Source organism: Lingula anatina, chromosome 8 (assembly GCF_051362555.1).
Source record: "Lingula anatina isolate TDL-2025a chromosome 8, LinAna3.0, whole genome shotgun sequence".
Taxonomy (NCBI): domain Eukaryota; kingdom Metazoa; phylum Brachiopoda; class Lingulata; order Lingulida; family Lingulidae; genus Lingula; species Lingula anatina.
The window spans coordinates 13,184,631-13,211,802 of record NC_141774.1 but is presented as its reverse complement, the minus strand read 5'-3'; the positions used below and the strand labels follow the sequence as shown (position 1 = coordinate 13,211,802).

General features: G+C 38.3%; 3 protein-coding genes and 1 non-coding gene across 8 annotated transcripts in view; 1 reads left to right on the top strand and 3 right to left on the bottom strand.

Moving 5' to 3' along the window:
* Positions 1-21,665, bottom strand: part of LOC106159199 (pumilio homolog 1) — a 32,406-nt gene extending 10,741 nt beyond the window's left edge. For 2 of the 5 annotated variants that reach the window (XM_086994728.1, XM_086994730.1), the window contains exons 1-13: positions 21,529-21,665; positions 21,017-21,279; positions 20,117-20,188; positions 13,186-13,300; positions 12,358-12,455; positions 11,923-12,065; positions 10,837-11,107; positions 10,367-10,472; positions 7,829-7,918; positions 5,932-6,189; positions 5,541-5,681; positions 2,669-2,761; positions 1,522-1,692 (exon numbers count right to left, since the gene is read on the bottom strand). In XM_086994728.1, the coding sequence (XP_086850854.1) occupies positions 1,522-1,692; positions 2,669-2,761; positions 5,541-5,681; positions 5,932-6,189; positions 7,829-7,918; positions 10,367-10,472; positions 10,837-11,107; positions 11,923-12,065; positions 12,358-12,455; positions 13,186-13,300; positions 20,117-20,188; positions 21,017-21,241 (1,783 nt within the window). In that variant the 5' untranslated portion in view covers positions 21,242-21,279; positions 21,529-21,665. The remainder of the gene's footprint in view (positions 1-1,521; positions 1,693-2,668; positions 2,762-5,540; positions 5,682-5,931; positions 6,190-7,828; positions 7,919-10,366; positions 10,473-10,836; positions 11,108-11,922; positions 12,066-12,357; positions 12,456-13,185; positions 13,301-20,116; positions 20,189-21,016; positions 21,280-21,528) is intronic. The other 3 variants (XM_086994729.1, XM_086994732.1, XM_086994731.1) reach the window with 3 other exon arrangements.
* On the top strand, positions 2,885-5,142 carry LOC106165735 (uncharacterized protein C17orf113-like). Its single transcript, XM_013544062.3, has 2 exons — positions 2,885-3,979; positions 4,314-5,142. The coding sequence occupies exons 1-2, from the start codon at positions 3,320-3,322 to the stop codon at positions 4,524-4,526; spliced, it is 873 nt and encodes a 290-aa protein (XP_013399516.2). The 5' UTR covers positions 2,885-3,319; the 3' UTR covers positions 4,527-5,142.
* On the bottom strand, positions 11,371-11,613 carry LOC112042154 (small nucleolar RNA SNORA73 family). Its single transcript, XR_002886436.2, has one exon. It is a non-coding gene; the product is annotated as a small nucleolar RNA SNORA73 family (small nucleolar RNA).
* Positions 21,666-22,955: 1,290 nt separating the features above from the next.
* LOC106164576 (small ribosomal subunit protein eS8) lies at positions 22,956-26,674 on the bottom strand. The gene is made up of 6 exons (XM_013542541.2): positions 26,599-26,674; positions 26,036-26,142; positions 25,586-25,685; positions 24,923-25,098; positions 24,253-24,382; positions 22,956-23,154 (listed from the first exon to the last, which is right to left on the bottom strand). The coding sequence occupies exons 1-6, from the start codon at positions 26,600-26,602 to the stop codon at positions 23,045-23,047; spliced, it is 627 nt and encodes a 208-aa protein (XP_013397995.1). The 5' UTR covers positions 26,603-26,674; the 3' UTR covers positions 22,956-23,044.
* Between the last annotated feature and the right edge of the window lie 498 nt (positions 26,675-27,172).

The following is a 27,172-nucleotide window of genomic DNA, read 5'->3' as shown; positions in this document are numbered from 1 at the left end:
GGTGATTGCAATCAAGGTTCTACTTTCTTAAGTAAGGACCAAAGAAATGGCCACAAATACAGCTACCGTATGGAAGTTGTTTACTGCAACTCTGCCCTAGAAACCTCTTTATATCTGCATCACTCAATTGGGAAAACATCGAACTTCAAACAATGTATTTGCTGTCTTTCAACAGCATGGGAAATGCATACCGTCATTAAAAGTAAATTGTTGATGAATTCTGGCAACAAGAATTTCACCTGGATCCCTTATAATTCTTTTTTTTCCCTTCAAATATCCAATACATTCTCCGATATAAAAACTTTTTCTCCAATATATGGGCCATATCATGCAGGTGTTTTGTTTTCAGCATCAGAATCTTTCACAGGAACCCAGTGAGTCTTGCAGAACAGAGAGGTGAGGCATTGACAATCTGTGTTTTATGATCTACGCTAACTTCATAAATAAGAGAGTTAGGGAAAACATGATGCTGTAGAAGCCACAGACACTGAGCTAGAGAACGGTTGACAGTACTTTTTTTTACCCCAAAATCTAGTTTCAGTAACCCCCCTCCACCATTATGGGAAAATACTTTGTAACATAAGAAGTGGTATATCTTATCAATTTTTTTAGTACAAGTGAGAAGGTATTTGATTGTAAGCTGAGTAAAAAAAGGGCATTTTCCTCCTAGTGAATTAAAAATCAAAGATTTGCCAAATGTTAAAACAGCATTAAATTTCCTGAATTATTTCTAAAGCACTGCTGAGGAATGAATCAAACTTCTGATTCAGCAAAAAAATGTTTAACAAAATTTCATGCTGTAAACTGTTCTGGATTCTTGTTGACGTTTCTGTAGCAAGACAACCCCATGAATGAGACAACTGTTTTCCTGTTGGATGATAAAATCATTAGCTTAAATCTGTATCAGTACATCACAGTGGTAAGAGAGTACAGATACTCCTCCCCCTCCATGCTCTAGTGAGTGTCTGTGGGTTGTACAGCGAAGGCCTGGTTAGTACTGGACTGCCCCTAGATCAGCTGCCGTCTTGTCTTGGGTGGGGAAAAAATGGGGCCATTTCCACATTCAACCACATTTGGCAGTGGCAAACAAATTGGCAGCAATTATCTATCTACTTAATTCAAGTTTCATCCCAACCTGCATTGGTCGAGGACGTGAAATAAGCTAAGAGTTTGGCAGAAGCTAATAGAAACCACAAAACAAATCAATTTTTTCTTTTCTTCTTCATAAACCAATAGCATTTCACAAACCTGAAAATTCAGACCCCCCCCCCCATTAAAAAGACTTTTTACAAGTTTCCTCCCCTTTTTCTTCAGTTCTTCTTTTCATTTCTTTCTTCCTTCCTTAAAACAAAAAAAAAAAAAAAAAAAACATGCCGTAACACCCAAGTCATCACCCCCCAAGAATAGCACAATATAACAGACAAGGCAGCAGTGACGCAGAACACGGAGCAGCCAGCCAGCGTACATCTCCCCCAATCTACGCGGGACCCGCCCTCCCCACATGCAGCCAACTAAACCTACCAGTCCCTATCACACCTGCTGTACTGCCCATTGTCCCGAGGTTGCCCATAGAGCCCATATTGCTCTGATAGCTGGCCCCACTCTGCTGCTGTTGTTGCTGCTGTGGTGTTAGCCCCAGATTACTTGTGATAGGAGTGAACAAACTGCTGCTGACTGGAGTGGTGTAACCACCTACAAGAGAACTAGAGTGTGAACTGTGACTGATACACGGGGATGGGGTGGAGGTAAGCTGCGGTGGGGAAAGGGGGTTGGGTGTTAAGGCCGAGGTTACTGAAGTTTGTTTACTCAGAACTTTGCTGCTTACTGGAATAGTATAACCACCTACAAGAGAACTAAACCATGAACTGAGATTAGTGCAGAGGGGAAAAGGGGGTGGAATGGGGAAAATAAACTTTTTAGATGGAACAAACTTCCACAGAATGCAGCCAGTGCGGGAGAGGGGTATTCTGCAAGCCATTTTGGGGTCCAAATATCCTTCTAGGCCCTCCCACCCATAGTAACCCACCAGTACATTGTGCAATGATGCCACAAAGTGATGTTATTAGTGAGATAATAAGGTATGCTGGGTGGATGTGGATTGGACTTCAGTAAACAGGTGCCCCTAATTCAGTTCCTGTCACTTGGGAGACCTGCTTCACAAATGACCAGAGACCAAAAATATGTATTCACAATGCTTTGAATTTTATTTGCTTAAAAATCTAAACAGAATCTAAAGAATCTCACCTTGTATTTTTTACCAGTCTTCAGTCTCTACAAAATCTTCAGAAACTTCATTCAGGTTTCACAAATAGTCCAAAAGGACCCTTATCTTATTTTTTTGGCCTTTAAATTAAACTCGGTTCTACTTCCATAAAGAAATCCAATGAAATCTTTTCCACATTCACCTGCATACCATACATCACTTCAAAAAGATAATTATGAAATACCAATGTGCTGTAAACTACAATTTTGAGTCTACTGAACACAATATCAGCATGTTGAGTGTGTTAGTTGTGTCAGGTGTCCCACCAACCTAGAAGAGTGAACATCTAATGCAATATAACTAGGAAGTGTACACAACCCACTCGGAGATGAACATGGTTATTAAATGGTTAATTCAGAAATACAACATGTTGACCTCTTAAGCCAGGAGAGGGGGTGAACTTACCCATGTTGTTCTGCTGCTGGGAGTTGGAGTTGTTCATGGGGGGAGTTTGCATCTGTTGCTGTTGCTGTGTGGTCAAAAGACGTAGGGTGTTCCCTGGAAAAGACAAATGGACGCCTAAAAACATTTTGGGTGATCATGGGTGACTCAACGGTGGAGTGAAGTGTCAAAATTGGTACTATGAAACTCCGCATGATATCGAGTTGTTCATACTATGCCAGCGATACAGAAACGGCGCGACTTTGCGACATTTGACCCATAAATTTCATTATTGTCTCATAAAAAACGATCGTAATGCGACCAAACATGCGGCCATTGTCGCAAAAATAGCATCACCTTTGCGACCAGGAAATCAGAAAAATAAAAATCAGGAATGATCCAAACAGTTTAACAAAGTAAAAATCGTTCAGTGAGTGCGCAATATCACCTGAAACTGAGTGGGGCTCAACAGCCAATCACATCGCACCTTTCAGTTATAGCGCTTAGCAACGCTTGCGAATTCAGCGAATCATGCTTCTTCTTGCATTCACCGTAATTTTCCTCCTCGCACATGGCGGAGCAAAGTGACAGTGAAACTGAACCTCGTGACCAGTCGGCTGCTTGTTTGCCTCGGAAACGTGTCAAACGAGTGTTCAATGAAGCTTGGAAATCAAAATGGGCATGGCTAGAACACAAAGACAACCATATGTTTTGCACACTATGTGTAAAAAGCCAAAAAAGAACGTTTTTACCGAAGGCTGTAGCAACTTCAGAACCACGACTTTGGAGCGGCATGCTTCAGCAGCTGACCATCGCCAGTCGGTACAAGATGAAATCTCAAGGTCAACTCTATCGAGAATGGTAAAAAATCAGTTTAGTGAGAACGACAGTGCCATAATCCATGCTATACGAACAATATATTTCTTGGCAAAGCAGGACATAGCAACATCCAAGTACCCAGATTTTGTTGATTTTTTGATACAGCAAGGCTGCAGTGCTCTTGTGCCAATTGCAAAAAGCTACCAATCCTATAGTATTGCCAAATACTTTCAAGAGAGTATATACGAAGTGATCCTACGAGATATGAGAGAAAAGCTGACAGATGTCGACTATATCTCTGTGCTTTGTGATGAATCATGTGACATTACTAGTACAAAAAAACTAAGTGTGTGTGCGAGGATATCATCAGGCTGTAAACCAGAGACCATTTTCTTAGAGAATTGTGAAATACTGGATGGGAAAGCAGACACCATTGCAACATCTGTCAAAAATCTCTTGACAAAGTTTGAAGTGCCGCCTGATAAGGTAGTAGGACTAGGAAGTGACGGTGCATCGGTCAGTATTGCATAATATTATCAAGAAAAAATAAATATAAAACAACTGGTGTGAAGTTGATAAATAGAATAAATTAAATAATGTACTGGATATGTAATATATTACAAGGAAACAATAAATAGAATAAATATTTAAAATTTCATTCATGAATTTTATTTAGTCATGATTATAATTATTACTGTCAGTCTGTTATATATATGAAAAATTCCAAAATATAAAATAGTTTGGAAACTTTTTAATAATGAAATAAATTAAAAGTTTAAATTTTTTTAAATATTGGTTAGTTCATCAGATGTTGATGTGGAAAAATTAATTTCAATCTTTATCTCATCAGGTTATAACCGGAAAACACAATGGAGTCGGTACAACACTAAAAAGAGAGATAAATCCACAGCTCATTCAACTGCACTGCATTGCTCACCAACTTGCACTGGTGTCTAGCCAAGCAGCCAGTGGAGTGCCATATTTGAAGACCTACCAGGAGTTCATGTATCATGTATTAGATGCTCCCAAGATCAGGATAAAGAAAGTACATTCTGTTCGTTGATTTAGCTTTTTAACAGTCTAGATGCATTGTATTGCTCTTGGCAATCTTTGGCAATGTTGTTTTAGCAATGTTCATGAGAAATGCCTTTGTCGTTTTGCTTTAAACACACCAAGAGCACTTCCAAAGTCAAAATCCTGAGAAAGGGGGCCATTTAGTTTTATGGCGATCAACATTTGTAAATTTTCACTGATCAGTCTATTTCTAAGGCTAGATTTGATTATATTTTGAGCACTAAAGCCACGTTCTACGTCTGCAGTATGCACTGGGAGGGCAAGTGCTATGCCAGCCAATTTGCACAAGTTCGGGAAATTGTTCTTATGAAATATGTTGATAATTGCCCAGAGTTCTTTCATACTGTCATAACTGTAAGTGTTTGCCAGGACCAATTCCTTCAGTATTACGCATTCCTGTTTGACCACATTGCCATCAACATACTTGTCATTTGTGGTGTAATGATTTTACATTACTTTACTGACATTACTACATTGACATGACATGAATAATGGCACTTCTGGTAATCATGCCTAAGAGTGTTTCAAGGAGCAAATGTTTTTTTTTTTTTTTTAAGAATAAAACTTGTTTTATGGAAATAAAAAATGGTGTTTACGATGTGTCCCTTGTTTTGAACCTGGTGTCTCATATTTTTATGAAATGGGAGACACATGTCTCTCTTTTCACATGAAGTTTCTGTATCACTGCTATGCCATGCTCTATCTCTAAAGCTTATCAAATTAAAATCTTTTTTTTTTTGGATTCAAAATTAATTACAACCCTTATCTTCAACACTAAGAAATCTCTCTCTCTTTCTCTCTCAGATATTGGGCTATTTAAGGTATACCATGGACTATCTCTAAAACTTACCCAATTTGAAAAATGTGTTTTTTCAAATTTAAATTATGAGTGCCCCTCTCCCCTCCCCCAATCAGCACAAGCATAGGTTAAAACTCTCTTTCTCCCACTCCCCACCCTTCTCTTCCCCCCCCCCCCCTCTCTCTCTCTCTCTCTCTGTCTCACCCTGCTGCTGTCCAGAGTTCAGTATTACTGGAGCTGGGGAGATCAGTCTCACAGGGGTACCAGGCATACCCCGGGGTGGGTTCCCCATCACCAGCTGCCCATTCTGGTCATAGTAGGCTGGAGTCAGGATTTGGTAACCACCTGCAACAAGGTCTGAGATTAGAGGGTCATGTTTGTTGCCATGAAGAGTGAATGATTACTCTGGCAGTATGTGAAGCAAAAATATTAATTTTTCTAATGATAAAATTTGAAATATCCAATATTCTTGTTTATGCAATCATCTTAATTGTTATATCAAACCCCATAGCTGCAAGCAGATTATCATAATCATTATCACCTTTTACCTTCATTGCAATTACTATCAATATGACCATTACACCCATCTCCCTACCTGGGGCCTGTATAATCTGGGGCTGTATCACCGTGGGGTTCTGGGACCCCAAGGCCTCCCCTCTCCCCTGCTGGGCCTGCTGCTGTTGGGGGGTCATTGGGCGGTCACCCTGACCCTGCAGTAGCTGCTGTTGTTGCTGTTGCTGTGGGGGCACTCCTGGCTGTTGCTGCTGCTGCTGTCCCTGCTGGATGACACTGGCAGGATACACCCCCCAGGGGGTCTGGACACCGTAATACTGGGGGATCACCGTTGGTCCACCTGGAAGGTAATTTTGATAGGTATGAGAGAGAACACATGGTGACATTGATTTCATTGTGTGTATTTGTTTATATATATATATATACACATATATATGTATGTATCTTTTTCTATTAGGTGTGTGTATGCAAATGTCTGCATATGCGTTAAAGCCAGCACATGAAATACAGATTTTTATCGAATTGTGGAGCTTGGTGTTTAGTGCTTGCTATGAAGACCTTTACCCCAAGCATAAATTGGGCATTCACCTTTTTCAAATGCATGATTAGAATTGCCATTAAAACTGGGAAATTTAGATAGTGAGAGGGAGAAAGAAACTTTAAGGAAGAAAGGGATCTCGAACACAGATTTCAGTATGTTGTATGAAAAGAACGGAAGCTGGCAACTGGAATGAAGGGTTAAATGTATGTTAGCTATGACCTGAGTCTGTTTCATGGAGCATCTTACATCTGTAAAGGGCTACAACAAAGACAAAAATAAATTTGAAAAAAAAAAAATTTTTTTTTCCTTTTTTCTTTTTTGAAAAATATCCAAACCCTTTAAAACTGATTAATATTTTTCATACGCTCTCTCTCTCCCAATTCAGGACAAATCCTTAACTATGTTAAGCTCAAATCAAAGCAGTAGTTTAAGAAAACCCTCCCAAAGCGACACAGTCCAAAAAGCATCATGCATTTTTAAATATCAGACAAAAATGTCACTGCTCACATCTAGACCAAAAAATACTTTAAAATCAAGTTTCGAACCCACTGCTGGAACACACCAAATGCAAGTTTCAGCTGTTCAGCTTCAAGGAATATATTCACAACTTTCACGTGTATGTATCTTCATAGTAATTGCTTCACAACCCCGTAACCATCAAGTGCAAAGAAAGTTGCTCTGAAACATACAGGTTGCCCCACATACCACAAAGAATGTGTTGCTCAGGACAACATTGACATGCATAATAGTTGCCCATCTTTTTAAATAATTTTTTTTCGGTTTCACCAATTTGTCTGTGGGGACTACATGGAAAAGAATGAATGTCCCTCCATTTCCTGGTTTACTTGCAAATAAACATACACGCGTTTCCAGTTCATCAAACTGCCTCAGTGAAAGATCCCTTTTAAAGAACCCCCATATCTACACCCTTCATTTGACAAGCTGCCTCCCCCCCCCCCCCCCCACCCCCAAAGTAAAAAAGCCTTAAATTTCACTACTTTTTACACATTGGTGTCTACCCCTGCCCCACGAAAGTCCTACAGATGTTCATGTACCTGTCCCCCACTTCCAAAAAGTCCATGGGACAACACTTAAGAGAATATTTAAAAAAAAAAAAGATTCACATTGGTGTGCTTCCACCCCCCCCCCCCTGCCCCAAAAAAGCCCTAAATCTTCCACCTAAATTTTGCTTATGGGTGACAACCCCCCTCCCACCCCACCCCCAAGAACCAAATAAGAACCCAAACTTTTTTTAGTATCTTGATGCACCCCACCTCATAACCTACACAAACCACACTGTTACCAAAACCAAAAACTTAAGACATTTTGCATTTGGGTGTGCCCCTTTGGAAAAGCCCCCAAACCACAGATATCTAAACTACAGAGTCCCAAACTACTCTACGTTTTTTTTTTTCATTTTTTTTATTTTTTTGCTGACCTGCGGTTGCAATGGGAATTCCAACTGCGTAGGGGTCTTGGGCGTTGAGTACATAGGGGGTCGGTGTGAAAGTGCCTGCAGTGGGTAAGCCTGAAGATGAAGAAATCAACAACAGTAGCAGTAGCAGCAGTAACAATGACAACATAACAACATACAACAACAGCCCGGAGAAAGCTGCAGCACGGCATGTATTTCTTTTTTTTTTTTTTTCAATTTTTTTTTTTTTGTTGGAAGGCTCACTGAGTGTATTAAGAAGTCTTTCCCAATATGAAAAGCTCATCTAAAGTCACGAATTCTGGTTGATTTTCTTGTTGCACGTGTATAAATCACACACTCAGGCTACTGAGATCCTTTTCACATATTTTCAAGTCTTTTTCTGTTGATGCTTGGTCAATTTGCATTTACGCAACACTGACAGGCCGCATTCACCACACCAGACTAACTGGTCCACAGATCAAATATGGCCGACCCACTTGAATTCTTATTGCGTAATCCCTGCAGGGAATCTATTCAGTATCTATTAAGGGATTAGACATCAAAATTTTAAGCGGGTAGCCATATTTGATTCGTGGACTAGTTAGTCTGCTGTTGTGACTGTGGTCATAGTGGGTTTACAACACTGAGTGAGCCTTCTGGCCGACTGCACACTGGCCACACAACAGGCCAACAAGGACACTGCAAACTCTGGGCAAGGAACATGGGATGAAATTCTTTTGAGGAAATTCACCTGTGTAGTCTTCTGATTATTTTACATGTTTAAACTTTTCAATATCTGCTGCACTTACTTGAGCTTTACCCTAACAAATAGTGAGTACTGCTCAGTCTCAGAGTAACTAACACAGACTGAGGATGGTCACAGTAGTGATCGAAAGTCCTGTTTAGGTATAGCTCAAGTCAGTGTTGGTATTGAAAAGTTTCAAGGTGTAAAAAAAAAAGTGATGAAATCCTCTTATCCGGTTATGACACCTGAGATACTTTAAATCATATGGGTTCTGATCTGTTTGCATGTTATCCTTGTCAGCCTGGTGAGGCCCCCAGGTAGGCATGCACAAGTCCAGTCTCAGCCCACAGAAAGCCATGCAGGCCTAGATAGGCTGCAGTCACACCAGAACTAACTTAGACATCATGATATGGGCTGTATGACATCACAACTTTGGGACATTCACAACAATTTCACCTGACATCCACCAATAGATCTGCAAATCAACTATGGCCGGTCCATTTGAAAGTTGTTAGTCCACATATCAACTTTGGTTATGAATGTGACCTTTTACTAAAGACACGGGATGTATGACACTGCAAGATCAAAAGGTTGATTCATATGACACTGGTATTATTTTGAAGTCTCCAGGTGGTGTCTACAAGGTAATAATGTCATGTGGTTGCCAGGTGATAAATGGTTGCCTAGTGATGTCAAATGGTTGCTTGGTGATATCAAATGGTGGCCAAGTGATGCCATGTGATCGGCGTCCAATGTCCTATGGTTGAACTTATGTTAGCTGAATTGGTCTAAGTTACTTCTGGTGTGAATGCAGCTTCCCCCTTCCCGCGCCCCCACTCAGATCGAGCCAAAACCATTTCCGATTACGATACATTCAACCAATTCAAAGACCCAAAATGCGCAGCAGCTTCCAACAAATTGTTCCAAAAATTGTAAAAATATCTTTGCAAAAATTACCATGCATCTTTTCAAGTGATTTGAGTTTCCAAAGGTAAACCTTTTTTCACTTTTGAAAATCCAAATCCACTGAATCATAAATACTGAGCACAAATCTTCACAGATCTGTTTTTATTTCCCACTCCAATACACTAAAAAGTAAAAATCATGCAATATAAAACTAATATATATTGATCAGTTCATGCAATACAGGGCAAGTATAGAAAAATGACCATATCCTAACCCCCTCCTCCCTCATATCTCTGTGGGGGTCGCTCTTCTCTCATTTCCCCATTTTATTTGGTGCCCTCACTGGTGGTTGAGATGTTACAACACAGCACAAAACTAAAGGGACATCTCTGTGTTTTTAAACAGGTCTTCAATATGATCATTTAACAGTACAGAGTCAAGCACGAATTCTACACCCCACACTGCTCTCTTCTTCTCTCCATCCTTGGACTGAGAACCCATCAGCATCAACAAATATCACAGCCCACAAGGAGTTAGGTACTTGGTTGAAACGAGTTTGTCCTTTAGAACAGGGACAATTGATACTACATGAAGGGGACCCCAACTGAAATGTGTGGACCGTTTTCAAGACTTATTTTCATCATTTCCATTCTGCAAAAATTCCCAAGGAGTCTTTGACAAAAGTTTATCATAATGGCACTTTGAGTTCCTGTGTATAAAAGAACTGATTCTTAAAACTTAACCGTTATTTGACTTAAACCCAGTGTTTAAGTCAAGCACTGAGCAGATTGGGATGGGGGTGACTGCAAGGTTCTGTGCCATAAAACAAGAACCACTTGGGTAATCAGAAGTATATTAATCAGTAGCAGTCATGTTACGTCATTGAGTCTGTAGGAGTATGAAAGTCTTACCTAACTGCTGCTGCGTGCCTACCAGAGCGTATTGCTGTCCACCAGCCAGCAGGATCGGCTGCTGCTGCTGCTGTTGTTGTTGCTGCTGTTGCTCTCGCATCATTTGCTGTTGGAAGAAAACGTGAAACTTTTTTTTTTTAAACAGGTAAAATTTCAAGTCTTTTTTTCACATTCTCTGCAGACTGGTAATAAAGAACTGTTTCACCCTGCTTACAAAAAAACTTGTGAAAGACAAAATGAAATTATTAATGTTTATGGAATCTTTTCTGCAAAAATCATTGCCCTCAAATATGTTTATTGTTAATATATTAGTTGATTATTTATAGTTTTAATCAAAAGGAGCAGAAACTTCTGAAAAGCATGCCACAACTTTTGATATTATGAATTCATTATTTATTTGTTCATTCGTTCATCCATCTTTCTATTTCTGTTAAGTAAACTTTAAACTGACTGATCTTTCAACAACCCACCTGCTGATTATACTCCATGTTAAAGTTGGGGCTATCCATGGAGGGAAGAAGTTGGTTGGAGTAGTCAAACTGCAGCGGCTCAATCCCGCCAGGCTCAAAAGGGGGCGCATCCAGCTGCAGCATGGAGTTCTGGGCCAAGACAGGCTGGTGGATGAAGTCCCCAGCACCACCTGGTGCCACTGGCTGTAACTGATGCATCTGTTGCTGCTGCTGCTGGAGGTTCTGTTTGACCGCTTCTTCTGTGGGAGACGTTTGACGGCTGCCTGGGGACCTGTTATGTATACAGTAATTGATTATTGATGCATTAAGTCCTGTCAAATATATCTGGTAAGCTATTCATTTCCTGGGGACCTGTCATATATTCAGTCATAGTTAACAGATTCCTAGTGACCTGTCAAACAGTAATATGTTATTGATGCATTCAGACCTGTCAGATATTCAGTAAATATTCACGGGTTGCAGTCCACCTCAACAGCACAATATGCTTGAACCCAAAAGAATTTCTTATCAATATTTTTTTATCATTTATTCAAGAAATGTACCTTGCATGGTCTTTCTCCACTGTCAAGGTCAACTAGTGACTACAGAAAGTTGATGGAATATGCAAGGTTCAGTCCACACCAGTCACAGAGGACCGGGGACTTGGTTGATCTCCAACACTGTGGAAAGGGAATATGCCTCAAACCCCTTGTGGGGGTATTCAGCTCCCATACACCACACAGACAGAGCCAAGTAAAGCCAGAACAAGTCCAGCTCACCTGGATGACCAAGTGTTGGGTTGGTTTATCACTTCACCAAGGGGGTTGAATTCTCAAGCCATATTAACGTAGAGTGGACAGATAATTCTGGCATATAATCTCTTTTACATAGAATAGACTTAATGGAGAAGTACATTGAAACTTGGCTCGACTTTCTTTGTCTCAAAGTGTTGAGTTCTTTAAATATTTAAGGTGGTAGCCTCACCAATATTTTTTGCTTAGCTAAATCGGTGCTTTTCATCATTTTTTCCTCCAAATGGTTTAAATTTGCCCAGTTTACTAAGGCCCCAATTTGGTGAGCGGTGCCCTGTAGACTTTATGTACTTACCTGTCTTCCAACCCATTCTGCAGAATGCCGTTAGCCTGGACATCCTGGGAGTTCAGTTCGTTGGGTTTTTCGCCCTCAAAGGGGGACGGTGTCTTACTCTTCTTCTCCTTCACCTGGGAGGGGACGTCCTGCTGGTGCGGGGGCTGGAAGATCAATACAGTCAATAGAGTCTATACCATTGCTCTTTGAGAGGTCTCAACATTTATTATTTATGCAACTGAACCAATTCATCTGATGTTTTTTTTCTTTTTATTACATTATTATTCTTAATCGATTTATTTATCGGGGGGGGGGGGGGAATGATCATAACTTAAACTTATTCATTTCTTTACCATTTTTTTATCTAATGCTTATTTCAACACATGAATTCACATCAATATGACACAGTGTAACATAAAATAAACACACAATCTGGTCTGTGCTCTGTATACATACATATCCCTTGAGATGCCTCAGCCTGGAGTCCATGTCCTTCCCAGTGGGGGATCCGCCCAAGACATATTCCACCATGTTCACACCCAGGGCATTGGCTTCTGAAATACAGGACAAGAGTTTCTCTGATTACATCATATCAGAGACAGTTACCTTTTTTTTTTTTTTTGATCAGTAGATGTCTTGAAGACTGGCAAAGTTGGTTGAAAATTTGAGAAAGAAAACTGAAGTAACCGTATGCGATTTGATGAAACAACAAAATACAAAGGCTTGATAACCAGATTAATCGAATTCTCCAGACAGAACTCTGGATATTGTTTAGTTCCATGTTTCAGCAAGTAGTAAACATCAAATCAACTTTTGCCACATTCTAACATACATTAATTACCTAAAGATGAAATTTATTTAGCTACAAAGATATCAAAACTTCTCATACTCTTCCTAAAAGCCATCATCAGAACCCTCTGGCTTTTCAGATATAATCATAGAAGCTTTGGTTCTCACTGTACTCCAGTAGTACTTCCTGCTCAACATGGTTAATATTTTCTTTAGGTCTAGAATTCACCTGTTGGAAGCTATTACCTGTCATTAACAGCACATTTTTTTCTCTCGCATGCACCTACCCATTCTCTCTCTCTCATCTTCACAGGCCCCCAACAATTCTCTCTCTCTCACACACACACTCTCTCTCTCTCTCTCTCTCACCCAACAATTCTCTCACACACACGCGCGCGCGCACCCATTTTTCTCTCTCTCTCTCTCACACCCAACAATTCTCTCTCTCTCTCTCACACACACACACGCATCCAACAACTCTCTCTCTCTCAGTACCTGCGGAGGGTGCCCCCCAGGTGTCATCTCTGGAGGCCCAGGGACTGTACAGCTTCTGCTGCCCCTTTCCGTCATCATGGTCCAGCTCCCATAGCTTCTTGGCGTTAGTGTTGATCTGGATTAAAAACACAGAACAGATTATGATCTGGATTGAAAATGAGGACAGATGACAACTTGGATAGAAAATGGGAAGATTACAACTTGGATAGAAAATGGGAAGATTACAATCTGGATAGAAAATGTGAACAGACTACAATTTGGATAGAAAATGGGAACAAATTACAATTTGGATAGAAAACCAGGACCAGATTACAATCTGGATCTAAAATGGAAACATATTACATTTTGGATAGAAAATGAGGATGGATTACAATTTGGATAGAAAACCAAGACAGCATGTAATTAATATTGAAAAAGAAGACAGAATTCAATATGGATTGAAAATGAGGACAGATTTCAATCAACAGCTGGTTGAGTTATCTCCTAATTTATTCAAAAGGCTTGTTTATCAAAACAATCTAATTCAAAAATTACTTTCTGTGAATCTCATTCTACTGTATTATATTCAGGTTGACTGCCTATGACTGCTAACCTCAAAGGGGTGGGGTGGGGGTCTTAATATTACACCTGCAGAATTGGATTATTTTGACTCATTTTTACACTATCAAAAATGGTGTTTATAAAGGGTGACATATGATAATTAAAAAATAAGAACACATTTAGGCACTCAGCAGTCTCAGTTAAGCCTCTAAATTTGCTAGCAATTCAGCTAAAACAAATTGGTCTAAAGTCGAACCCAAGTTGAAGTTTATGGTTACACCAACGTCGAAAGGCTATGCCTCAATGGCAGTCTATTTTTTAATGCAACACTGCACCAACACACCTGTCTATAGAATGTGTTCTCTCCCCCACATGGATAAAGAAGTACCAAGTATAATTTGAGCAAGATATATATATCTGTACTCAACACCTGTCAGGGGGGGCAGGTATAAAATTGTTAGTCTCTTTAACAAGGTTCAGCATGGCCAGACAGGCAGAAAGGAATGTAAAAGACTGGACAGTATACACAGTGTTTCCCCTGGCTTTCAAGCTCTGCGAGGTGGTAGGCAGTCCGAATTTCCCAGCAATACCAGGGGGGTCCAGGGCATGCCCCCCCCGAAAAATTTTTTAAATGGAGGTGCAATTTGGTGCATTTTAGGGTATTTAGAACTGATTTTTTTTACATTTTATGTGGCACTGAATTGTCTTGTTTTAGATGTTTTGAGGAGTAAATTCAGTAATGACATAACAAAGGTTTGGACTAAATTTATTTTCCAGTCTGTGCATTCACTCAGTTTAGTCCTTTTCAGTTTATAGAACATTCTCTTTCAAAAAAAAAAAAAAGTTAATACTTTCAAAAAAAAAAAAAAAGTTAACTACTTTAATACTTACAAGAAACGAGAAAAAGGGCTTACTACATTGAATTATTTTTTAAATTGACCAAAAAGTTGATAAAATATGTTGTTTTTACCGTTTTCACATTCTTGTGAAAGTAACTAGTCAATTGACTTTGCGTGTGGGAGCGCTTCATCCTAATATAAAACTGCCGCAAAAGTTCTCTCCTGTCGTTCAGCGCAAAGCGACTCCCGCTACTAGTTATACGTAGTTTGAGATGTAATTTATAATCAACAACTTCAAACACCGTTAAATGAATTCTTCGGAATTAAAGAGATGAAAATCACACTTATCATCAATTTTAGTTCTTCGTTTATTCATTTATATGGTTCTATTCAGTCATGGAAATTCATATTCAATGCATAGGTTTCCACGCGAAATACTGACGTGACCCAGTTTTACAACGCTACTGCTTTCACAAAACTCACCCGTAAATCAATAGAAAATCTTCTCCAAGTTTATAAAATCAACGAAGTCCACTTTATTTGCTCCTTTTTATCAGTGAATATTCGTAAACTATAAAAACAAACAACAGGCGGTCTGAATTTCGGAACATGAAGTGATAGAAAAAGTGTATTCTTGACATGTGATTAAATGGTGTCAAGAACAGTTGCCTCGTTTCGCTCTGTTTCTTATACTTCAAATAAGGCACAGAACTGCGAAAACGAGGCACTCACAGGGAGATAGTAACTGCTGGTTATTTTTAGGCATACGCGCATGCGTCTTTCCGTTACTACTAAATCAAGTGCTCAGAAGCATGGGATTACGTATGTAAACAGAAAATGCCATATTTGCATAGAAATAAATATAATTTTCAGTTAGCGTGAGTGAAAATGTACTTTGTTGTTCCATATAGTCCAGCGAGGCGGTGCTTTTGACAAATTTCAGCGAGGCGGACGCCTCGCTCATTTAAGTGCAGGGGAAACACTGATACACATTGTGAGATCATCACTCCCCATTTTCATTCAGAGCCAATATACTGTGTACTAGTACACACTTTCACTGCCATGAATTAGGTATTTGTGGTTCGTAAACAGGTTGGTAAAACAGAATTATTTTCTATTTACAGACCAACTGCCATATTTGCCTTACGTCATCTAGTCTCCCAGTCTGGGATAACACTGTCATTAAGTGAAAAAGTCTGAAAACGTGTCTTTAGGTCCGACCCCCCTTCCCCCCTCCCATTCCTACAGATCTACAAGGATCTCAAATATATGATCTTTGACTCCCAAAAATAAAGAAATCTGCCAATAGTCGAAAAAATCTTATCCGTGTTCAGTGAAAAATAATTCTGTGCTGGTAATAAGCAAATGGCAATAATCCCTCAGATTCATCACACATATGTATGCAGGTAATCAACACCAGTATATGTATATTAAACATGATGGTTATCATGTGTTGAAGCTCATGCTTTTCTCAATGTTATTCAAGATGTCCTGATTTGAGTGGTAGGTTTAAAATTCAATGTACCAATATCACAATGGGTCTGCATAGCAACAACACTTTTGTTCTTGAATTTCCTGAGTGTAATGCACAATGAGCTCTTTGGTGTTGGTTGTTATCTATATTTACAAATAAAAAATTTAATTCAGCTGGTTGTCAACAGGTTTCCTCGTTTTTATTATGACAGAATATAGTTAAAGATGTTAGCCATTGTGAGGACCAAAGATTTCACAGCCTGAGTTAACTGTGAGGCCATATCTTATCATGTAAATATTGCAGTATGTTAACATAATAAATATTTGACGCCAGAACCTCAACACACATGACGTAGTTTATATTATCTCATCAGACTTTAATCTTTCACAGCACTAGTGAAAATATGGAAGGCTTTTTTCTTTCATTAGCATAAACTCTTGTCATATTACAGCATGATTATCATGAATGAACCGAAAATCTGTAGTTCTACTGTCTAACCTCTGAGAAATTTAGAATAACACATGCAAACAAAGGGTGTCTGTCCTATATTACACAAAACATGCCTAAATGCAGGGGTGAGACTGCCATTAAGTGGAAAAAGTCTGAAATTATGGCATGGGGTGTGGGGTCCAGGGGACCCTCTGCATCAATCTCAAAATTGTCAGAAACAAAAAAGTCAGAAAACCCCTACTGTTGGGAAAATCGTATTACTTTATAAAACAAAATAGGCTTAAATGCCAATAAATGCCTCAACCCGGTGATAAACAAACAGACTGCCAGTGGAAAAAAAATCTGTGTCATCAGTGTGACCTCATTCACGCAAAGGGCAAAGAGTGAGAAAAACAATTTTTAATATGCCAGCTGCTAGCTTTGTAATGTTCTGCTAATTATCAGTTCGAGGTCACATAAAAGTGGCATCTCCTTCGATGAACCAACTGCAACGTCTGTTTTTATATCTTTTGATTTGTAAAAATTAATATTTATTAACAGGTACTAATTTCAACACACCTTTAAGATATATAAACACCAATTACACTAAGAAAGGTTTTTATCATCCTTAGCAGCTTGAGAGTTCTGTTATGACATGCTCAGAAAAAGTGGAATTACATATGGGGCAGAATATCTCCTTTTTCAACTAACGGACAATCTCCCATTTCATTTACTTTTTTTCAACCTATTATCATTATTATTGCTATTATAATCACCAGTGTCCCCTTCAATGATGTCAGTTCATTTTTTAGATTCATTTAATCTCCTTTTTTCCTTCAAAAGTATTGAGATTACTTTTCAGATAAAAACACCCCATTAATCTTATAATATAGAGATTTAAGGTCAGGTTTCTGTGATAAGTAGCTAATTTCATGCACACTGTTAATGTACACCCATGAACTGGACTGAAAATAGATTGACAAGGTTGCTTGAGATGCATTTAGGTACAACTGAGCCTATTATAACGCAATAAGGCCACGTGTTCTTATCAATTATTCCAATGATGTACTTGGAGAGAACTTTTGTTAAAGCCAAATAAATTGAAGAATTCTTATCTGGGTTATATCCAATTACAAACTGACAACTAGAAGATTTTGAAGCTTAACCCCATAGAGCCCGTCACCGCATATGTGCGGTTCAATTATCGCTTACCCCAAACGCCCAGAACCGCATATGTGCGTATCTTGGAAAGATCGTCTTCTGTACTCTTTTGTATCGTGAGTCGTAAAATGATATATAGTTTAACATCCGGGTTCGTTTCTTGTCTCTCATTGCCACCATTTTTGAAGGCGATAGAAATATATATGAGCGAGAAAACGGCGATTTTCAAGACTTAGGTGGAGAAAGTAAAATCAAGATGGCCGCTCCTCACTACGGTAGGGACCTGCGAAGGGATACTGTTATTGAAATGATTGAAAACTCGGACTTTGATGAGAAGTTTTCGTGTGACAGTGACATGGACAGTGACGATGATATTCATTTATTTATGATATAAAGGACGATAGAAATATATATGAGCGAGAAATCGGCTATTTCCTAGACTTAACTGAAGAAAGTAAAATCAAAATGGCGACTTCTCACTACGGAAGAGGCCTGCGAGTGGATACTGTTATTGAAATGATTGAAAACTACGACACTGATCAGGTGTTTTCGAGTGACAATGATATAGACAGAGGGGAATATATTCCTTTATTCATGATAAAAGTTTTAAAGATGTTTTTGCCATAGATGGTGTTAAAAATTGACTTCTATTCAGCTCTGGCCACGATGTTTAGGTGAGCTGAAAAGCTGGCTCAAGTAGGTATACCTGGTAGCAAAACGAGCATAACTTGGAAATTAATGAAGATAACTTGCTGAAATTTCCTGGATTGAAAGTTACTATAATTGACATCGTCTCTGTGAATTTTCAGGCAAATTTATGGAGAAATAAAAAATTGATGTGCATAAGATAAATCAACTTTGTTTTATTTCACCCATTATCAAATGAAACTGTAGTTTTTAACCGGCCATAATTCTTTGTACAGCGCGTTGAATTTAAATGTAATTCTATTTTTATTTAGCTTGAAATGTTGGCTTTTTAAAAATGTATACTTTGCATGGGTAATAAAGGCAAACAAATAAATTATGGCCAATTTACTGAAGTGACCCGGCTTTTCAAGGCTAGCTCACAGAATTAATTGGGCACAGCAGAACTTTATGGGTCAGCATTAACTGGATCCTATGGGGTTAAGTTAATTTTCTTCGCTATCTGACCAAAATTTTATCTACATGTTCAGTATGATAAAGTGAGGCTGGAGTACACTAACTGTCTCAGTTATTTAGTTGTGAGTGAATTGGACACTTGCTTTTTCAGTCATATACTAAACATGCCACTAGCATTTGCCATCATACAATATGTCTAGAGGCAAACTGACTTTGATGCCAATCATCTTCAAAAAAGATTTAGCCTTTTAGCCAATGGCAAATAATTTAACTGCGAGGAAATATAACAATATAATGACTATATCATTGAAGACTCATACCTTTACATGCATTTAACTGAAAGAAGTGAAAAGAATACCTACAGTAATGACTCAATCTTTTCAAATGGAGAAAAATGGACTGGATCTTTTCAATGGGGAAAATTAACAATTTTTGAGATCCATAATTTTTGTAATCATCTAAAATATACTTCACTATAGCATGCGTGGCTCTTTTGATGAATAAAATGGATCTATATGTAAGTTAGTCATCTTTTCCATTTTATTTTTACACTTACCCCACAGCAGAACTGTTGTAATTTATAGAACTTATGGCTAAAAAGAAAAACTTATAAAATACAGTTTTTTGACACTGTTCAGATTTAGAAATTAACATGGTTGCCACCCATGTGTTATCTCCTTATAGACATTTGGCCTACTTTGTCACACTTGCCTTTTCAGATGATCAACTTCAATTTGATCAATACAAATATCTAATTTCAATTCATTTAACATCACAAATACTATTGTTTATATGCCTTGGACATGTTAAACATTTACTGCTAAATGGTACCTTTCTCATATTCATAAATACCAAGCACATTTATCAATGAGAAGAAACATACTTGAGATATCCCGGCATTCCCAATGGAACATTTAGTTTAAATTAACAACTAGTCTGTTGTCTAAATCCAAACTCTTTTCTTTTGAAGCGCATGTCTAAACTAAAATTTTCAGTAGGCCTATTTGTAAATCAAGAAAACATAATAAAATGAAAAGCATATATTATCTACAGTAATGAAAATGGTCTGTATCCAACACTGCTCATCAGCATTTGGCAGAAGGGGGGGGGGGGGGGGGAGGGGGGTGGAATTTGACAGGAACCTGGTACTCCCAGGAATGGAAGTGGTGTCCCAGGCTCCTATGTGATAAATAAGGGTTAGGGTTAACCAGTGTGACACGAATGGTAGTCATAGGAATGCGTGTCCTGTGTCCCCATGTGATAACAGAACAGGTTAGGGTTAGCCCATAGCATCTAGATCAACATAACATAAAGTAATGGGAAAAAGAATTGAGATCTTGCAATATTCCTGTCACATGAGGACCTGTTTATTTTCGGAAGTACTTACATCCCTATCCAGCGACATGTGATGGTGAAAATCTCTCTCTAGCTCTTCCACGCCAATGGCTCCGGTGCGGAGCTGCAAGAAATTAAAATAATTGTTCTTGGATGCTGACAATGAAATAAAACAGAATGAATGTTCAGATGAATAAAACAGTTCAGTCTCTGTTCAACTTTAAACCAATTTTGTGTATCTTCATACCTAATATGAAAAGTAAAACTCTTTTGTCATGTACAACTACCATGCCTTCCTCCTTATATCTTCGTTTTCTTTTCCTATTAAACTGTGGCTCAAAATTAAACTATTATTCAATGAGAAAAAACTTTTTTTCACTTCAAAACTTTCTTTACAATTTTGGCACCACGAGGGGAATATCACATTTTAATCTTGAAAGTGAAAAACATTTCATTCAAAGAATTGTCAATTATCTTTCCAGGCAAAAAAGCTAAATTACTCCATTTACTGCTCCAATGGAGAAATCACTGGAGTACTTGTGGCTGCAATTTTGTTATGTCAACAATGAAACTGAAATGTTGGCAAAGTGCAAGCACCTGTAAATATATGTCACTCATTATAGAGCTAACACTCCTACCAGTGAGGGTTTGGGAATGGCACAGGCTCTCCCCATCTGTTCTCTTTTTCTTTCTCTAATGGATTTAAAAACAAACTGAATGTTTTGTACGGTACCTTGTTAAATAATGCGTGCATGTGTGTGCACATGCCTGCATGTGAAAGAGAGAGAGAGAGAAGAGAGAGAGAGAGAGATTGTTTCAATGTATATTATTATTGATATGGGGGAGGGGGTATACCCAACTAAGTCCACAAAAATATTAACAGAAAGGGACCCCAATGTGAAAAGGGCCCACATAACGAGAACCCAAATAAACACAGGTGTAAAATACACACCTTGATTCCTTGTTCAATCACACTGTCGTCCCCGCCCGCCCAGCGTTTGGTTGACCCCATGAGCTCAGTGTCGGGCTGTGGCCGCTGAAAGAAGTATGCTACCATCGCGTCGTCCTTGCTTCGGGTCATGCCAGGGTGATGGTGGTGGTGGTGCCCCCCTCTCTGCACGTCCGGGCCCCCATTGGCCAACATCACGCTATCGTCCCAGGAACTTCCTTGGTGCATGTTGAGTTTAGAGTGTCCTACCGTTCATGCTTCCACACCTGCAACAAGCGTCGGGGATTTGTTAGGTTTGAGACGCTCTCGCTACTTTCGTTTAGCTCTTAGTAAAGGCCCCCTTCGTGTTTCTTTGTCGAATCAAAACATGGCGACTTCCCCTGGGATCGCTCACATTTGGGACGAATTTACTCGAACTTAACGCTATATTGCAAGCTAAAACTGATCTTAATTTTGCAGCGAGATTCGCTTAACAAATAACAATGGAAATTTTAACAAGAATCGTATGCACTAACCTCGATGACTCCAGATTTTAGGAAGGTTCCCTTTCAATTACCAATCATGGCGAACGACATATTGAGGTGAAATGCATTGTGGGAAGTACATGCCCTTTACAAAGGTTGCATGACGTCATATTGTGCACGCACTAGCCAAAAAATTCATTCAAAATTAATTATTCAATGTTTGCCTTTAAACCCAGCAGAATTTGTTTTATTTTTTAGATTTAAAGGGACAGTAGATGTGACTTTAAACGTGAAAGTATTTCTTAATATTTCTATAAACGTTTAATTTTTCTTTGTTATGTCACTGTGTGGTTAAAAACGTGAGACGTTCTTTTTGTAGACAAAAATTCTGCCTAAAAATGCTGTTTTACTCGAAGTTAATAATTCCAACTTAGAACCTGACTGCTCTTTCTGCAAACTGCCAAATGTTAAAAAATATAAAGAGAGGTAAAATGAAAGTGACCTTATAAAGGTACACGTGTAGGCCTATCATACATTTTGAGTTTAGAAAGGCCAAGTAATCATATTGCACATTCTACATGTGTGGTAATGGATTCGAAAAAAAAAAAGAAATTATTAGATTAATGTCATGAATAAGTATAGTTGACTTTGCCCTTAGCTTGAAGAAAATTTAACAACTCTGGAATGAAAATCAATTTCAGGGATTTTTTGGGGTTGTGTGTGTGTGTGTGCTTGAAACAAGACATGGTTATTCTGAGGAAACGATTTATCACCCCTTCCGTGATAAGTTAAATAATTTCAGGCACATTATTTACAAGTTTTTTAAAACTTCATTTAGACAAAGGTGGTGGGGGTCTGTAGCCAGCATATTGCAGAGGGGGTGGGGGGTGGGGGTCCCTCTACCAAGGCCAGAGATTCAATTTTCACTAGATATTCAATAGATATGTCCATGGCCAATTTTTGTCTCCTGCACGTGGTGGGGAGGGAGGGGTCTATTTCTGAGATGATCGTATATCACAGAAGTGGGTAGGTATTGCGGTTTCAATGACAGAAATTTTCCACCATGAAATATCTTTTATTACCTCCGCCAAGGAGGTTGTTTTCACCCGTTTGTTTGTCATCAACATCACTCAAAAAGTTACGACCGATTTTGATGAAACTTCCAGGGTAGGTCAGAAATAGATTTACTTAGAAGTGATTAGTTTTTGGTGGTGATCAATAATCAACCAATAATCAATAATAATAAAAAAACAAAACCATTACAGAATGAAAACTTTGGGGTGAAAGGGCATTGGATGGAGACGTCGGTGCCCTGGCAGAGGTCTGCGCTCTGAGTGCTTTTCTACTTTATTATAATTCCAAGGATTGAAAGTATTTTCCACTATCGTAATATTGTCCTACACGTAAAAACTAATTGAAGTTCCTTCAAAGAATTGCTCATTATCTTTCCACAAAGAAAAAAAAAGCAACAAAATGGCTCAGTTCACATTTTTTATTCTTAATACATATTCTTCTTTTTTCTCTCAAGTTTTTACAGAATGAAATTGGTTGGTCATTATTTTTCAGTCTATTTGCCCTTCTTCTGCTTGATCTTTCTCAAATAGAATTCTAGTTCTTTTCCTTCCAGAACATACCCATCACATCTGCCACATTGGCCAGGACGTGAAGAGATCGCAGCTGAAACGAAACAATAAGAACCATAAGTTCAAACTAACAAATGCAAAGAAAAACTATTCAATAAATATGTACTGACTGACTTGTTGGAGATGACTTATAAAGAAATACCCATTTATTAATTTGTAGGGATAGATTTTAAATTCCATAAACTGTCCTAGCATCAGGAAATATTGCATGCTTTTTTTTTTTTTACTGTGATGCTTTTATATTAATAGCTTTATTCATGGACTAAATAAATACCATATCAACAATATTCCTCCATATCTTCAGTCATGCTATCCTATTTTAAGTGATATTATAAATGTTCCTGTCAGCTGAAGTACAGTAATCTATCACAAACTATCACTTTCCCTTCTCAAGGACTGTAATCTAATAATTAATGAAAATCAAGTTTTAGACACAAGCCCAGGTCTTAGAGATAAACTCTGAACATTTATTGTGGAACCAAACACCTAATGTAAATTTTTGGGGTTTAATTGCTCTGGGGTCTTGTAAAAAAGCAAAATTCCATGATTCCGCAGAAAAGGCTCTGTCTGAGTTTAATATGGAAATAAGAACCAATAAGAACCAGTTTAATTTTTACTGCGACTATCAGTGTAACTATGACAAGGAGGCATCACTTCAGAGGTTTTTTTATTGCTATAACAGCAACAACCTCTATCTGCCTGATAACTATCATCATCTAGCCTGCAGTTTCATTCATCTGGTTGGACTAGTTGGCTTGGACAGTGTTCAATCAAGGGAATAGACAAGTAACTGTCACTAAAATTCACCACGAGTTCTAGGTATTTATAAATTTTTATAACTTTTCTCGTCAGTTATGCAAAAATTTTAGTTAAAAGCAAATTAAAGGTAAGTATGCAAATTCTATTTAAAGTTTTGTAGTTATGTTTTTCCATGATACATGGAACTTTAAATGAAATTTTAAGACACGGCAATACTACCATAATTTGCAACAAATGCTGACAAAAAAAATCAAGTTTTTTTAAAAACAATCTCCAAGCTCATCATCCAACACCTTGATCAGAAGTCTTCCATTTCTTTAATTAACAATAATTTTAAATTATTTTAAAACTATTTCTCATCGTCTCTACTCACCCATGACTCTCCCAGTCATAAACTGTTCTTCCAAGGCCTGCTCTACTTTGGCCACTTTCTTCCTCTCATCGTACTTCTTCTGGGTCTTCTTGGAGCGTTTCTTGTTCAAAGCTGCCTCTTCTTGCTCTGACTGAAAGACAGAGGGGGGGAAATGCATCAGGCATATGTACACAGGACAAACATTTCAAATACCAATAATAAATCCAAAATAACTATTGTCTAAAATCCTTAAACGACGAGAGCCTTCTTTACATATGTACTTAAGTAGTACCAACAACAACTTGACTACTAGTAATTAATGCTAATTAGTATAAATTTTAATCATTTTTGTGTTTGAAGCACTAGCCACAAGATGAGGGCAAGTAAATACATAGTCCAACATAGGTCACCCAAACCAAATTACTCGTAGTATAATGCTATTATATGGAGCAGAGCCAATCTTACTTTTGCAATTCAAAATGCTAGCTCACAGAAAGTTAAAGTCAAAACTAAATACATTATTTATTAATTTTAAATTATTGTTTTTTTTAAGCTCTTGATAAAAAGAAAAACAATAATTTAAATTTATACATACAGAGCCAATGAAACTGTTCTCTCAACATTTTTAAATTTATTAATAGCAGGGAAATAATGTTTTGCTCTACCCTGAAGTAAGAAAGCTCAAACTCACCAGTTTCACTCCCTTCTTGCGACCAAGAGGGGCACAGTAATGAGCCTCGTACCACTGTCTCAGGGGCGTGGCATCTATCTGGACGATGGCACTCTTGACGAGGGTCTTGGTACGGACCAACTCATTGTTGGAGGCATTGTAGAGCACATCAATTATCCTAGTTTTCCTTGTGATGGCTGAAAACCAAAAGGACGCCATTAAAAATATGCTACATGCATTTGAAAAATTTCCATGTTTTTATGTCTAAGTTTTCAAACCCCAACTCAGACTAAAACTGCAATATACTTCTTATGAAAGTATCTCATTCAGGTATTTCAACACAAAATGACTGGACATCAAATTGGACAAGAGCAACATTATCAGTGTCTTCACTTCATCCTGTAATATATTATGTCCAGTATTCAAGCCCCACTGTTTTCCAAAGTTAAAGTCCTATAAAAATAATAATATTTTTCTTAAATTTGAAACTTAATGGAGGAAAAGATTGAACTCTAACTAAAACCGGCCACCTTCATTCAAATCAATGCAATACTAGAATTAGATTTTTTTCCACCCTGCGCTATAAAAACATCGGGCCCAGGAAATAAATCAGTCATATTATTTATAGTTCATACATTAATAGAGGTTTTTTTTTAAAACCCTGCACTAGGAGGTCAGTCTTACCTTCAGAGCCCCAGGAGAAGTTGCCAGTGTCCAGCCTTAGAGCTCTGAACTTTTTGTTACCACCACGTGTTCGCACAGTGTGGATACGCTTGCCTCCGAGCTGGAAAAGAAAATGTCTCTGGATTAATATCCAGTGTGAAGGCTAAATGTTTCAATCTAACCGATTTTTTGAGCTGCCAGGACCTAAGAATCTAAATTGGCCCCTCCCCCCATTAGTGTTTACAATGCTGACTAAATACATATGCAATACATACACACACACACATATATAAAACCCAACATATGCAAAAATACCACTTCAAGGATGCTTTCATGTAACTTTTATTAGATGTACTGACTTATCCCAGAAACAGTGACCTCATAGGGATATTCGAGCTAAAACGAGAAAACTCCAATATACGACTCCAGCAGCCGCTTTCTTAAAAGTTTGCGTTGGCTTTGCCACCATACCTTGGTGTGTGCAGGGGGTCTTCCCAACTCAAACTTCCTCTTCTTACGGAGTGGGATCATACGCCCACCCGTGGACCTCCTCTTATGCCATTTGTCTCGGGAAATACCTGGAATATGACAGTAAGGTCTCGTAAAATGCCTGAATGGATTTACTGCAGACCTAAATGTTCTCTAGATATACATCGTCGCCCCCTTCTTACTTTTTGGTCAATGTCAAAGATTAAAGTTAACGTCATGTTGCCATTTTAATACTAAACCAATAGAAACAAATAAATGAATGTTGCGGGTACTATTATCTCGTGACTCGTGAAACTAAACCAAAGACGCGGTACGGGTAGTGTGAGCAAAAAACATGTTGTGTGGAGAGATCATGCACTCCGGCCTGGAGTTCAACTAGAATTTAAAGTGTTCTTTTCCATCTTATAAAAATCTCTGAATAAATTAGAGACTACCAAAGAACAATATGAATATCAACGAACTTTCGACATATCCCTCAATAACAGATGTTGGTCTGAAGTGCAGATTTTACACGATTTATTTGAAGTAAGTAACACAGGATTTACCCATTATGGCAGCTAACGTGAAAAGGTCAGCTATCGAAAAATCTCGCGAGAAGAGCTGTTTGCTCTCGGGCACAATCCAGGCAAATTGCAGTAGATGTGCTCCGATATTCAAACATTGAAGAGTTTGATTAGGCCACACTTTTTTTTTATCTTTATGGATGACATCCTGCGCGAGCACCGATTTTCGTCCGTTCTCCAAAAAATAAAAAAATAAATAAATAAATAAATAAAATAATAAAAATGAATAAGAAAAACACCCTCAACGAAGAGCTTTTTCCGCATGCGTATTATCGCCGCGTGGAAATATGGCTGCTTTGCAGTCAAATTCATCTCTAGGATTACTTTCAAATTACACGACAATTAAAGTCATAAAGAGAACGGGGGCCGTCGTTTTGGATTGGTATGCCATTGATATTGGGCATGGAGATATCACCTTTTTACAATCATACGAAAGGCTGGCGGCGGCCAGCGATTATCGCCCGGAAAATTTCAATGACATTCTGTCCAAAGCGGCACATACCAGGCTTTTTTTTTTTTTTTTTTTTTAGTGAAAAAAGGGTGGGCAAGGCCGTTG

What these genes read in the sequence shown, in the direction of transcription:
- LOC106165735 (XM_013544062.3), top strand. Translation starts at nt 3,320, where the DNA reads ATGGGCATGGCTAGAACACAAAGACAACCATATGTTTTGCACACTATG. An exon ending in TAGGAAGTGACGGTGCATCG is followed by an intron (nt 3,980 to 4,313) that starts GTCAGTATTGCA and finishes TTATCTCATCAG; the next exon opens with GTTATAACCGGAAAACACAA.
- LOC106164576 (XM_013542541.2), bottom strand. An exon ending in CTTCTCCTGGGGCTCTGAAG is followed by an intron (nt 25,099 to 25,585) that starts GTAAGACTGACC and finishes TTTGGTTTTCAG; the next exon opens with CCATCACAAGGAAAACTAGG. An exon ending in GCAAGAAGGGAGTGAAACTG is followed by an intron (nt 24,383 to 24,922) that starts GTGAGTTTGAGC and finishes TCTGTCTTTCAG; the next exon opens with TCAGAGCAAGAAGAGGCAGC.